Genomic DNA, 15355 nt, shown 5'->3' on the forward strand with positions numbered 1-15355 from the left:
AACATCGCCATAAGAGAGACACATCGAGTGATTGCCACCCACATGACCCCAACCAGAGCCGGGGACAAACTGCAACTGAGGTACATGCCCTTAGCGGAAACTGAACCCGGGTCTCTCTAGACCACAGGCCGATGCTCTAACCGCTGAACCAAACTGGCCAGGGCTAAGTAACTATTCTAATACAATTCAATGTGTATCTCATGTATCTGTGTGCTCTTATTGCTTTGTATGCATGAATTTTAAATATTCATAAGTATTATTAGATGGAGATTTTATTCTTTTTCTTTTTATATTTCAAATACTTTTATTGAGCAGTTTGGGGTTCTCAGCGAACTTCAATGAAAGGTATAGGGACTTCCCATATTCCCCTGCCCCCAACACAGGCACAGCCTCCCTACTACTAACATTTCCCCCCAGGATAGTGCAGTTGTTACATCAGTGAACCATGGCTCACTTCCCCCTCTGTCAGTACTATTTCTAAGGCACGTACATGTTGTCATGTGTGTGTCTAATCCACTGCATGTAGTTGCCGCTCTCCTGTTTAATTTGCTTTTCTCTGGCTATTTATGAGGCTGAAGATTATTCCATGTGTTTACATTTTTCTGTTATTAACTCCCTACGTCCACATGGGTTTTCAGAACACATGGAGACCAGGCATCCCTGTTGCAGGGTGCAAAAGCGTCATTTGGTACAGGGAGGCAGGTGCAGGTAGAGACCCAGCCTAAAAGGGGATAGAAGATTGGAGTAAAAGGATAAAAAAAATGATGATTATTCAGATGAGCTGCTCCTTTTGAACATGACTGGTATTTGTGCTTCTTAGGCAAGTGGCCTTGGCCACCTGTGGGGCTGTGATAGGCGAGGGGAGAGTCGTCTGTCCTGCATCTGGGCTTCTCCGGCAGCTTCACCAAGCTTGGGTGATGTTTGTAGAGATTGCAAGGAAAGCACTTCAGAGTGGGGGGCCTCCGTGAAAGGCCGGAGCCCCTGAAACTGCTGGAAGAATCCATGAGGGCTGTGTCACGTCCCTTCACTCCCTTTCTAAGTCAGCCTACCTTTCCCATAGTCTTTTATGTCCTTTCCTCTTCTGTCTGCGTTGCACTTTAATTTGCTCCCTTTATAATTATTTGGTTTCTGACACCAGCGGAAACAATTGTGCTGGATTTCCCGGGGTGTGCCATACATATCAGCACATACAACATTCTCTGCTTTGTCAAATATGTCATCTCATCATATCCCCGTGAATTAGGTACAACAAACACACTGGACCCTTGGGCTACATGGGCTTGAGCTGAGCAGGTCCACTTATATGCAGATTTTTTTCAATGAATGTGCAGTTGACCCTTTATATCCCCAAGATTTGCATCCACAGATTCAACCAACCATAAATTGAGAACAGTAGTTTCAGTCTGTGGTTAGGAATCCAAGGATGCAGAGGGCCGACTGTGTGCATTAATCTACACCATTTTACACAGGGGACTTGAGCATCCTCAGAGTTAGATATCTGTGGGTCCTGGAAACCAGGTCCTTGTGGATATCAAGGATGACGTAAGTTTGGGGAGAGTCAAAAGTTATGTGTACCTGCCCTGCCCACATGGCTCAGTGTATTGAGGATCATCCCATGGACTGAGAGGCCCCAGTTCAATTCCCAGTCAGGGCACATTCCCGGGTTGTGGGCTCAATCCCCAGTTTCTCACTCACATTGATGTTTCTATCTCTCTCTTTAAAAAAAAAAAGTGTAGCCCTGGCTGGTTTGGCTCAGCGGTTAGAGCGTCAGCCCACGGACCAGAGAGTCCCGGGTTCAGTTCCCGCTAAGGGCATGTACCTCGGTTGCAGTTTGTCCCCGGACCCGGTTGGGGTCGTGTAGGCGGCAACCACTCGATGTGTCTCTCTCACATCGATGTTTCTCTTTCTCTCTTCCTGCTTCTCTCCCTCCCGCTGTATCTGAAGATAAATGCAAAAAAAAAAAAAAATTGTATATGCAGATTTTCTACTGCACGGGGGTGGAATCCCCTAAGTTGTTCAAAGGTGCACTGTACTACTATTTTTACTTTGCAGGTTAGGAAAGCAAAACACAGTAAAGTTGAGTTTAAGATAGAAACTTTTTCACCCAACAAGAGCTTCTTATTAGAAGTTGACCCATTAAAACTTGGCAAGTGCTGCGTGGTCATTTGCGAGATGAGAAGGAAAGCAAGCGGCTGCCACAAACTGGATAAGGAACAGATGATGGAATTTGACCTGTGCACGGCATACCTGCCTGTGCCTGGAATCTGGGCCGTTTCTGGGCGGCTGCGAGCGAAAACTTCTTGGCAGTTTGGAAAGCTGAACCGCAGCCTCACGGATGACTGGAAGGGGCTGCTCATCAAGTGTGCTAATTAACTCCCTGGCAATGGCAGAAAGACTTACTCTGGAAGATTATGGAAGAGGTGAGGAACCTTGGCCCCTCCTGACGGGCAGTCTCAACTGCCCGCGTGTCTCTGTATCTGCTGCCTGGGCCTGGGCAGGCTCCTGGAAAAGCAGTGGCCTGTAGGAAGTGCTTGCTTGAACATTCTCCCCTGGAAAGGCTGCATTTTGTTCTTAGAGAATCACAGGCTAAAAAGGTTTTAAAGCAATCTTCTATCTCAAAATTATTAACTACAAAAAGAGTTTCTTATTCTGAGAGTAGGATTTCAATATCCAGTTGCCAAAAGGAAAGTAATTTGTTCCTTTTCATTTTGAAAGGAATTGCTCAGCAAGCCACCATGTCTTATTAGGCTCTAGAAAAGTGAGGGGCTTTCCCAAATAAACTATCGACTGCACGTGAGACAAGAAGATAGCTTCCCTTATTCTTCCTCTTTTTAAATGTATCGCCACATGCCCAGCCGGTGTGTCTCAATGGTTGAGCGTCGACCCGTGCACCAGGGGGTCACCGGTTCGATTCCCAGTCAGGGCACATGCCCAGGTTGTGGGCCTGATCCCCAGTGGGAGGCCATGCAGGAGGTGGCCAATTGATGTTCTCTTTCATCGATATTTCTATCTCCTCCTTTCCCTTCCTCTCTCTCTAAAATCAATAAAGAAAAAATTTTTTACATAAAAAATAAAAATAAATGCATCGCCCGCCACAATTTTCACAACATGTAGTTCAAAGCCTGGGTGATCTGAAATGTATCACTAGGAGAAATTATAATGAAAAGTTAGGGAGTGACCTTTTATTGTTCATAATAATCCAAGTGTAATAAAAATTGCATATAAATAAGTCTGCAGGAAGAGATTTTTTTTTGCAGTTGCATATGTTCAGTTAGAAATTAGAAATGCATTGCAGAACACAGTGGGAGTATGTCATAAGAAATGACAGCTCAAAAAAAAAAAAAAAAAAAAAAAGAAAGAAAAGCAGTGACATCCCAGCGTAGTCCTGGATAGAAATAAAAATCCCTTCTGCTGCCCTGTCTGGCCGTGGAATATGGCTTTTGCCTGATTCAGAGCAGGGAGAAGGCCCAGCATGACATTCTGTTACTCTGTACAAACAGCGTAAGTATTTGTCACCATAAGCAGAGCTGGACGTCAGCACTTAGCAGGTAAATTTTATAGCCTCAAGTTTATCTATCTTAAGGCATCATATCTTCAGACTTTGACCTTATAGTTACAACTCACCATGGAGACATTACTGTGTAGAAGGTAACTGATAGGATGAATTCTCTATAGCTGATTTAAAAAAAAAAAAAGGCCATTAATTAATTCATTTCACGTACATGTAATGAGTACTGACTCTGCACCAGGCATCGATCTGGACACGGGGGGTTAAGATGACCGAAACAAGGCCCCTATTTTGGAGGTTATTACATTTCGTGATAGCTGAATAATTAGTGCAGTAGGGCAAATAGCACGAGAGAGGCGCATACAACATGCTGCAGGAGCGGAAAAGGAGTAACCAACTTTGTTTGGACAAGTTCAGCAAAGCTTCGTAGAAGTAGTTACACCTGAGGAGGCTTGTGAAGTGTCAGCAGGATTCCAGGGGTGGGTGAGTTCTGGGTGGAGCATCCAGAACCCACCAACCGGCACATGGCATGCTCAGGGTCCCCAGTTTCACAGAATTGGCGAGCATGAGGGAGGCCTCAAGCCGCTGTGAAGAGTTAAGCAGGGCTCAGTGTGATGGCCTGAGTGCCACCCCTGAGTCTGCAGCCTCTGTCCTGCTCGTCCTTTGGCCCCTGTTCAGATTGCAATGCCAGGGGTAGTATTAAAAATATTTAACAAGCCCTGGCCTGTTTTGCTCAGCGGTTAGAGCATCGGCCTGTGGTCCTAAGAGATCCGGGTTCGGTTCCCACTAAGGGCACGTACCTCGGTTGCAGTTTGTCCCCGGACCTGGATGGGTCATGTGGGTGGCAGCCACTCGATGTGTCCCTTTCACGTCGATGTTTCTCTCTCTCCCACTCTATCTGAACAAAAAATGGAAAAAATGTCCTCAGGTGAGGATAAAAAAAAAGAAAACTAACAAACAATATGTACAAATTGATCAATCAGAAGAAAGGAGGACTTGAGACCCTCTCCCGTGCTAGACCTTTCGGATGCTGGAGCATGGTGCCTGCCAAGTTCCCAGGGATGAAGCCAGAGTCATGGAGGGGGCGGGACAATGGCCACCGGCCATTTACCAACCGTTTGGGAGTATTTGTACCATTTTAACAGCCAATGCAGCTGAGTGTCTGCGCTGCCATCAGCCGGTCCTCGAAGAGAGCTCGCTGTGCTTTCTCCTCCCCGCCTCGCCCCCTGGACTAAGGTGGTTTCATCCCTTACAGGTGTCTGAATGACCTGCTCCTCTCCCCACTGCAGAGTAAACTGTCTAGAAAACAAAGCCTGTCAAGTCCACTGCCCTGATTAAACTCTTACAGCAAAAGTTCAAGGTCCTTACCCAGTCCGGCCCCACATCTGTGACCTGGCCCGTTTTTATAGCCTCAGTTCCCACCATCCCCCGGGCACACCCTCCCCAAGCACTTTGCGCAATGTTACCAGTGCCGAGCTCCGGTGGGGGGTGGTTTACACGTTTCCTCTGCAGATGCCCGAGCATGGCTCACCTGCGGCCAGCTGGGAAGGCCCCACAGGCCAGCACAGCACCTGACCATAGTAGGTGTTTTCAAACATTCACAAGGTCAGCCCAGCTTACCATCTTAGACGTGAGACTGGGCCTTTGTTGTTGTTTATTCATTTAGATAATGACTTTGTATCAACTCTCCAGGCAGTGAGACAGAGGTGTGGACAGAGTCAGACACTTCAGAGGAGACTATAGACAGTAACTGAAGGGTAGTTGAATAAATAAATGACAGTTCTCATGTGTGGTGAGGGTAGAATTTGTTACTGGGACCTCCACATATTTAGTTATAATGTAGTATTAGTAGGTCATCCTAATATGAACAGTATTCTTGTATATCAGTTATAAAATATAAATGAGGTGTTAAATATAAATGAGGGAACTCAAGAGATGTTTGTAGAGCACCAAGCAGTATGCTTGAATAATAGAAATGGGCTCTGCCCTCATGAAGCGTGTGGCCTTGTGAGGAAACCAAATGATAAATAAACTTTCCGCCTGGCTGGTATGGTTCAGTGGATTGAGCATCGTCCCGTGAACTGGGAGGTCCTGGTTCGATTCCCGGGCAGGGCACATGCCCCGATTGTGGGCTCGATCTCCAGTAGGGGGCATGCAGGAGGCAGCTGATCGATGTTTCTCATATCCATGTTTCTCTTTCTCTCTCCCTTCCTCTCTCTCTCAAAAAAATCAATTACAAATATTTAAATAAATAAATAAACTTCCTTCCATTTCTGCTTCCCACCTGCCATCGTTATCTCTTACCTGGACCACAGCATAGACTCCACCATACTAGTCTTCCTACCTGTCCGCAAGTCCTTAAACCCCTTCTACATGGCAACCAGAGAGAGCTTTGAAAAATCTAAATCAGGGCTTTTGTCTATCCTGATTCAGCCCATTCATGACTGCACATTGCAGTTAGGATAAAATCCTAATTTCCTTCCACGGTCTCCAAGGTCAAGTTTGATCGGGTCTCTGTTTTGCCTCCAGTAATGAATCATGCCAGTCTGCCCCTTCCCCCACCAGCACCAGCTCCAGCTCCAACCACGGGGCAGCCTCCAGTTCCTTGAACACCCAAGCTCCTTCCCTTCTCACCAATGTGGTGGTGTTCTTTGCTCTCCCCATCTGGCCGCTTCTTATCCTTTAGATCTGCCTAAGGCGGGTCCTTTCTACCCCCACACTTATTTGTCAGAGTCCTGCTAGCACTTACCACAATTTGTAATTTTCTCTAAATGTTTTGGGGAGAGAAGTTGTCTGAAATTGAGCTTTCCTGTGCAGTTTAGAACAGAGGAGAGGACTGGATGTTGAGATTTGCAATGTAGGTGTCCTCTCTTCTGGTTCCAAGGGGTTACCTAGTGAAACCACGTAAGTGAAATGCCCAAGTCACTTGCAGTCAGCTAAGGCACACTTCCTACCAAATGTGGTCAGATTGACTGTGTCTGCCAACAGGTTGTGTTCCACAGTGAAGCAAACATTTTGAAAATTAAGGTGCATTAGCAAAAGCGAAAGTGGGGTTAGCCATGCAGAGAGTTAAGTTTGAATATGCTCAGTCATGCAGAATAGCCTCTGTTTACAGGTGTGCTAAGGTGAAGAGCAAGCCCAAAGAATAATAAAAACATTAAATGCTGGAAGAGGCGGACATTGTGGAGCCTTACAAGAACAACACTGGTCTAGGAACAACATATAGTTAGAGACCTAGAGTGTCAGGGAGAGGCAGGTTCTGTGAGTCCGCGGATGCCTGTTAAGAGCAGATGCCATTGGGGTAACGAGAGACAGGGGGAGATTGAGAGGAGAGAGGTGGAAATGGAGGGAGAAAGCAATATAGTCGAGCGGTACCAGGTCCTTCAAGGTCTACTCAAGGACTGGAGGACAGGGCCTCCTCCTTCAGCAGATCTGGATGGTGCTGGAGACGGGAGCATTACCCTGTTGACCCTGGGCCCTGTGGTTGTGGAGACGGTGTGATGCAGCGCCCTTGGCCTCCTCCAGCATCCTCATCTGCAGCAGTGGGGTTTCCTTCCCTGTGATTTCCATTTTTCAACAGCTGCTGATTTCCGGTGCCATTTTTTAAAACAGTAATTTATTGAAATTGTACTTGTGGCCAACAGAAATTGTGTTTTTGGGGAAGAGGGCATTCTCCTCCTGGGGCGTACATCTGTGCATAGCGGTTTAGGGATGGAGGAGTCAGCATCTTCCTCGTGCGTTTCAAAACGCTTCCAGGAAAAACTGACCAGCCCTTCCTGCTGTGGATGGGTCACTGACTTTGGTGTTTGCCTGCAGCCTGCCACGAGTCCTGCGCGACCTGCTGGGGGCCCGCGGAGAGGCACTGCCTGGCCTGCCGAGACCCGCTCCAGGTGCTGACCGAGGGCGGCTGTGGGAGCAGCTGTGGCGGCGGGTTTTACAACAAGCAGGGGACCTGCCAAGGTAGGTGCCAGGCTCTGTACATTGAAGCCTCTTTGCTTCTGCCAGCACCCCACGTTTACTTCAAATCATGGCACCAGTAACCAACGTTTCTTTTACTCACAAATATGCACATGGCTGCTGACACGGCTGGTATTTTAGTAGTTTGTAAAATATGTGTTGTTCCCTGAGGGGGGGTCCCCTGTGATATCTCCCACTCCACCCATAACTTGTTCGAGCCTGTTCTGCAGATAAAGACAGTGAGGACTGGGCTGCCTGCTCCAGACCCACAGCCGTAGGGACAAAGCAGGGCATCCTCTCTCCAAATCCCAAACTCTCCCACTCTGGACTGCTTTCCAAACACACATGGAGACAAAGACTCCTTTAGGCCAGCCAAGGGCAGCCCTGCCTTTGTTTTTGGCACCACTGACTTAAAGCTGAAGCATTTTGTGTCTATTCTCCCTTCAACACCCCATGCACAACTATAGGAGTTACCGCAGCTTCCTGCGCCCTTGTGCCAGGCTCTGTTCCAAGTGATTATAAACACACACCCACTGAGAAGCAGGAAAGGACAGTGGGAAAAGCATGACCTGGGCAAGTTCCTTAATTTCTCCACCTGTCAGCTTTCCATTGGTAAGATGGGGCTAATACAGCACCTGTAGTAGACAGAATAACAGCCCCTCAAAGATCTCCACATCCTCATCGCCATAACTTTTGATTATGATGCCTTAAGTGGCAAAAGCAGTTTTAAATTAAGGATCTTGAGATGGGAGATCATCCTGGATTACCTGGTGGTACCAGTGTCATCACAGGGTCCTTAGATGAGGGAGACTTGAGGGTGGAAGTCAGAAAAGAAGATCTGAGTTGGAAGCTGAGGTCAGAGCGATGCCAGGAAGGGCCCATGAGCTTGCATGCAGCCTCTAGAACCTGGGAAAAGACAAGGAAGTGGATTCCCTCCACCCCAAAGCTTCCAGAAGGAATATGGCTTGGTGAAGACTTTGATTTCAGGACTTCTGACCTCTAGAGCGATAATGAATTTGTGTTGCTTTAAACCACTGAGTTGGTGGTAGTTTGTTGCAGCAGCAACAAGTAACTAATACACACCCACTCAGTGGGCTGTTGAGAGGAATGAGTTAATATAAGCAAGGCATTCAGCACAGTGCCCAGCAGAGTAAGTGCTATGTACATGTTTGGTGTTTAATCCTCACAACAACTTTATAAGATAGTTTTTTCACCATTCTCATTTTTCTCATGAAGAAAAACCTTGCCTAAGATCGCATAGCTCGTAATGGGTAGAGTTGGTCTCTGGCTCTAGCTCTTAATGCCTCTTAACCAGTCTACTGCTCACTGTAATGGGATCCCCCATGTGCACCTCTGCCTGTTGTTCCTCCTCTTTTTTTTCTATTTTGCTCTCCTCTCTGTCTCTTCTCCTCCTTCCTCCTGTCTTCCTGTCAGTCTTTAGATGCTCCCCTGCCGCTGTAGACGTTGCTGCGGTGGTCAAACCAACAGAAAGGCCGGTAGCAAGGAGAGATGTCCACTAGCCTTAGGCAAGAGAGAGGGCTCTCGGCAGCTGTCTGCTCACAGTGTGCAGACGCCCATCAGCGTCACTGGGGTGAAGCATCTCACTTGATCTGGAGGAGTTGCAGGCGGCTGCTGTGTGGATTTGGGAGAGAACAAGGAAGAAAGGCCGGGCTGCCATTCGCCTGGGCACTTTCATCTTTTTCTGCCAGCGTCACTTTCCTGCTCAGATAAATCAGATGTATTCTCTAAAGGTCAGCGGTTGTCAAATTTGCAGTAATCCGAAGGCCTCAAGGTATTTACTCCTTAAGTGCCCAAGGAGGCTGCCTACTGTCACTGACAAGGCACTGCGACACTCACCTGCTACTGAGAACTGTTATCCAGATTGAGAAAGCAACTTTGGCTGGGGATGCGTGCCTTTGAAAGGAGAGATGATTACTGTGAGCCTGAAGGCCAGGCGGGGTGGGAATATACCTGGGCCCAGGCATGCAGTGGGAAAAGCTGGAGCTCCTTGGGGATTGGAAGAATTAATAAAAGAAGACTGCTTAACAGGTGGCGTAGGGAGAGAGTATACGTCTGAAGTACTGTCTGTATACATTTTGAAACAAAGCATCAGAGAGAAAACTTCCAAACAGAAGGGTGGACCATTGCTGACAGCCGACCAGTCAATTGATCAGCAAGTAATTACTGAATGCCTGCCCTGTTGCTTAGCACAGTGCCAGACTTTGTGATACCACGGGCATTGACTGATGTGCCTTCAGACAGATAAGATTAGAATCTACACTTTTCCTAAAATTGTTCGAGTTCTATAAGTTTTTATCAAATGCCTTCAGAAATGTTCAAATAATATTTCCTAAACAACTGTGAATCAAACCTCTGATGGGTATCGGGATGTTAATTAAGACGTCTGATGCTGATAATGCTGACTCATTTCCAATTCAGATTAGTGCTATTCAAGATAAAGACCGGCTGGTGTTGGTTTAATAATTTATAACCAGCAGCTCCTATCTGTCGAAATCTCAAGGTTAAGTGCTGAAAAAAATCCAGAATAACCTGTTAGAGGCGGTGGTATGCCCTGGTTGAAAGAGTTTATAGTAACCACGTTTGTCTGTGGTACATGCTTTGAGTTTTACAAATATTAGATATAAAGGGTGGGGAAAGTCGAAGACAGACCTCCTCATTCTTTAGCCATTTAAGTACTTGAGCTATTAAGAAGGCTTTCCTGACTAACTAATATAAATCAAAGCAAGTTCAGAGTTTTCTGTTAACCATTCTCTCCCTTTTTCTGCCTTCTTTACTCACTTCCCTTCTTTGTTTAGGCAACTATTTTACTTCTTAAGAATCTTTTTGTTTCTATGGGCTCATATAAACTGGGTATTGTCTGTTTCAATAGTTGACCCTCAAACACCACCACTTTGAACTGTGTGGATCCACTTATATGCAGATATTTTCCAGTAAATACCTGTACTGTTTTCAGTCTGTGCTTGGGATGCCAAAGACGCACTGTACGTACCGATCTACGCCATTGTCCGGGGAACCCGAGCATTCGCAGATGTGGGCATCTGTGGGGGTCCTGGAACCAATTCCCCGCAGATACTTAGGGTAGTTAAGTTTGGGGGAGTCAAAAATTACATACAGATTTTTAACTGCATGGGGGAATTGACACCCCAACAAGGGTAACTGTGTGTGTGTGTTTAGTTAATGACATGTTAGAAAGGCCATGTTGTTCTCATCTTTTTTTCTCAGCATTGTTGTTAAGGTTCATCCGTGTTGTTGTATCATCTCACCTTTTGCTTCTGGCTGCTGCATAGTCCCCCCAATCTCCATCCCACACAGCTCACACATCCACTTTCCTGTCGTTCCTTCTATTCACCAAGAGAGCACTAGTGAATAGCCCCAAACATATCCCTCCAGGAACCGAATGGGAGGTTCCTGGGATGAGTAACCTGGGAGCAGAATTGTGTGTGTGTGTGTGTGTGTGTGTGTGTGTGTTTATTGTCGACATTATTACTTCTTGACTGCATATTCTCTGTTTGACTGAGTAGTGCTAGGAAGCTCACCCACATCTACACTCCAAGGCATTATCACCTTACCACCACCTGGCATTATCAAGCTTTAGATTTTTCTTTGGTCAGTAAGTCTACAGGGACATCTCATTTTAATTTGCATTTCTCTAATTATTAATGAGTCTGAAAATATCTTCAACTCCTTTTGGACTCTTGTATTTCCTCTTTTGTGTGTTTTTTCCATTGTTTTTTTGGCCTTGCTGCCCTTTGATTGTTCATTTTATGGAATTCTTGTATGTTATAGGTATTAACTCTTGTCAGTCTCAAATATGCAAATATTTCCAATTTTGTTACCTTTTAACTTTTATTATGGTGCCCTTTGTTGAACAGAACTTTTTAATTCATCATTTTTTACTTTAACATTTTGATTTTTAATTTTAAAAATGAATTCTGCTCATTTTGAACTTGTGTTATCTTTTTTTTTCCTGTTCAAGTTCACAAAGAAATTATTCTCCTTATCTTTTTTTTTGTTAATCTGACTATTTTATTTTAACTTAGGTTGTTTAACTGTCTGGAGTCCATTTATGGATGTGGGTTTAAGTAAGGATACAATTTTATTTTTCTTCATTTCATGATTCAGTTTTCCCAAGATTATCTAATAATTCAATCTAACCTTCTCTGTTTATTTTTATTGTATATTAAATTTCTGTGTGCACATAGGTCTGTCTCTGAGCTATTCCACTAGTCTACATTTCTGTCCTTGTACCCTATCACATTGCTGTATGTTTTCATTAATTTCTATTGCTTTGCAGTATGTCTCAATATCTGATTGGGTAAATTTTCCCTGTCTTTTCTCTTCACTTTCAAAGTTGACTTAGTTAATCATGGACTTTGGAATCTGTTTATTAAATTCCTAATAAAATACAACTGGAATTTTTATTAATACTGTATTGAAATTATAGGCTAGTTTGGGAAGAAATAACATCTTCCTAATAATTTTATTTAAATTTAAAAATTACACTCTAAGTATTACAGTTAGATGTGTCTTAAAAATGACTTATAATGTTTTTTATTGTTGGTCAAGTCTAAATTTAAAAAAAATTTCTGCTACTTTCTATTTTGGGGAAATCCACTTAGCTTAAAGATTGTTCAGTTCTTTTGAGATGTCAGTTCTAGAATTAAAAATTTTGGAATTTTTTAGAGAGGGTTGGGGGCAAAGACATTTTTCAGATTTTTTTTTGCTGTGTTCTCGTGATGAGGTGAGGGGTGATTTTCTTTTTCTGTGACATAAAGATCATTGCCCTTGACCACTGACTGAACATTGCCTTGCCTTACATACTTGCATCTAGAGAGATGCTGAATCCTTTGGGATGGGATGGAACATTTAGCCTTAGCACTTGCATCTGTGTTCCCCCAAGCTCTTGAAATGTTTTTCAGGAGGTTAGCATGGTGGAGTAAGAGAACAGAGGAGAATAGATCTTAACCTTGACTCTGATGGTGAGAAGGTTTGTTTTGTTTGCTTTTAAAGCTTTCAGCCAATGAGTGTGGAGTAGATGGAGTCTCAGACGCACCTACAGCTGCATTCACCCTCGCCTCCCTTCTTCCACGCCATGGACAGGAGGCCTTCCCCTGGTCTGTCCAAGGCTAGTCCCTCTCTGTCCCTTGGAACGCAGAACCTCTTTTTCTCCTAGGTATTGTTTGAGCAATTATTTAAACTCTTCTCTTTTTAAAAACCTTTCCTTGGGTCTGTACTTGCCTTGAGCTTTTACAATATTGGAGAGACAAAACATTCTCTTACCCTTTTAATTATTTCTCTTTCTGTCTCCATCAGTTCACAGCCAGGAGCTTTAAGGGAACAGTTAATAATCAAGGCCTTCACTTTCATTCTAACGACATTGCTATAATGGTTGGGGTACAGGTCACCCCTCTCTCAATGTCTAAGTGTAGTGAGCCATGTTCAGACTTTATTTGTCCTTCCTGCACTTTCCATCACTCCCTTCTTGAGACTCTCTTTCTCAGTTTCTCAGCCACCACACTCCTATTTTCTCTTCTGCCTTGGTATCATATCTTCTTGGTCACCTTTGTTAGTTTTTTTTTTCTTTTCATTAAGTATTGGTATTCTCAGATCCTTGACTACTTCTGCCTTATCCTTCATACTTTTTCTGAATAAATCAACTAATTTTTTATTTCAACAACCACCTATATGTGATGGCCCCAGCCTCCCCCTGAACCCCAGAACTGTAAATTGGGCTGTTTACTGGACTGCAAGCATGAGAACCCCCACACCTACTCTCCTTCTTGCATTCTGGAGTGGCTTCCTCGTTCTCCAAGCCAGACACCTGGAATCCATCTGAGACACGTTCTCCTACACAAGCCTCAAATCCATCATCTTCTCCACAGCCTTGATTCAACCCCTGGCCATCTTGTTCCATGAGCATTGAATGGTCTTCCATTAGACTCCCAACTCCCCTTCCTCACCTCTCCAAACTACCCTCCAAACCGAAGCCAAAGTCATCTTCCTCACACCCAACATGGCAGTGTTTGCATTGTGATGGAAACTTGGCAGGGACTCCCGCTGCCTTCCTCTCACAGGATGGGAACCTAGTCTGGGGGTCTGGCATACAGGGCGATGCAATCTGGCCCCGGCTTCTTTTCCAGCTGAAGGATGTTGTTCTTTCCCTGGATAGCTCCAGCTTTTGCCAGGCACTAGCCAGCGGTTCTCAACCTGTGGGTCACGACCCCTTTGGGGGTTGAATGACCCTTCACAGGGGTCGCCTAAGACATAACAGTAGCAAAATTACAGTTATGAAGTAGCGACAAAACTAATTTTATGGTTGGGGGTCACCACAACATGAGGAACTGTATTAAAGAGTCGCGGCATCAGGAATGTTGAGAACCACTGCGACCTTTCCTTGACTTGCTGCGTAGGCCAGGAGTCCTTTCCTATTAGCTAAGCACAGACATGCTTCCCAAGACAGTGTTCAAGGGTCACCCTTATATGAATCCTTTCTTGACCTTTCATATCTCCTGTGTCACACACATTTTGGGGGAATTGTCCTTGTACCTATACAAACTGATCTGGGTGATAGCTATGGTACTTACGGTACTCCTTTTTTTTTTTTATCCTCACCCGAGGACATTTTTTTTTTTTTCATTTATCTTTAGATAGAGTGGAAGGGAGAGAGGGAGGAAGACAGAGAGAGAAACATCGATGTGAGAGAGACACATCAAGTGGCTGCCACCCACACAACCCCAACCAGGGCCGGGGACAAACCACAACTAAGGTACGTGCCCTTAGTGGGAACTGAACCCAGGACTCTCTGGTCCACAGGACAATGCTCTAACCACTGAGCACTATGATACTTCTCAAATTGCATGTCTATCGCTCTTTGTTAGAGTCTTAAGTCCCTTAAGGCAAAGGCCAAGTTGATTTGATATTTGTGTCTCTACCTGCAGCAGTACATGACACAGATCGTAAGAAATGTATCGGGGGCTAAATGAATGAATATGTAACCTGGAAGATTGGAGTAGTCCAACAATTTAACTTTTTTTTTTTTTTTAACAATTTAACATTTTTGTAGCATGACTTTTTTTTAGTAGAACTCTGAGTTTCTGAATTTTCTCTCCAACTAGGGTTGCCAGATAAAGGATGAAATATTTGGGACAAACTTAAACTAAATAATTATTCATTATTTATCTGAAATTCAGATTTAACCTGGTGTTTTTATTTGCTAAATCTGGCAACTTGACGTCCGGGGCCATTTAACCAAATCCTATATTAAATCGGAGACACTGGAGGGGACAGAGTGCCTCAGAGTATTTGTTATGCTTAGTGCAATGAATAATTCTTTGGTTCCTCAACTGTGAAAACAGAGAGTGTAGAGTCCTCTGAAATATGGGGATCAAGGAAACAGAGCTCAGCTGAGCAGCCTGAGAACGAGATCACTGTGTCGATACCAACCGTGGAAGCCGTAATGAATAGACTTCTCTGCGCCCGTGGCTCACTATTGACTTCCTTTGATGGGTTTTCCTTTCCCTTAGCATGTGACCAATCCTGTAAAAGCTGTGGCCCCAACAGTCCCAGATGTCTTACTTGCACTGAGAAGGCAGTGCTGCATGATGGCAAGTGCATGTCTGAATGCCCTGGTGGACACTACGCTGATGCCGCCGGCAGGTGCAAAGGTAAGACGTGGGCCAGCATCATTCTCATCATCGGCTAGACTGGGCGCTCCGTGCTGCTCACTTGGGAATGTGTGTGTGTGATTGGAAAATATCAAAAGGAGTAGCTTTTTCATTGGAGAACCTATATGTGTTTGGTATGGGAATGGGCGACATGGTGGATGCTGGGTGGATGCTGAGGGACTAGAGTGATTAAATAAAGAACTTA

General features: G+C 44.8%; 1 protein-coding gene across 1 annotated transcript in view; it reads left to right on the forward strand.

Annotated features, from left to right (window-relative positions):
* FRAS1 (Fraser extracellular matrix complex subunit 1) overlaps positions 1-15355 on the forward strand; it is a 432882-nt gene that overhangs the window by 206532 nt on the left and 210995 nt on the right. Inside the window, exons 15-16 of the mRNA XM_036267136.1 lie at positions 7325-7468; positions 15010-15150. Coding sequence (XP_036123029.1) covers positions 7325-7468; positions 15010-15150 — 285 coding nt within the window. The remainder of the gene's footprint in view (positions 1-7324; positions 7469-15009; positions 15151-15355) is intronic.

This window comes from Molossus molossus, unplaced genomic scaffold (assembly GCF_014108415.1).
Source record: "Molossus molossus isolate mMolMol1 unplaced genomic scaffold, mMolMol1.p scaffold_m16_p_1, whole genome shotgun sequence".
Classification (NCBI taxonomy): domain Eukaryota; kingdom Metazoa; phylum Chordata; class Mammalia; order Chiroptera; family Molossidae; genus Molossus; species Molossus molossus.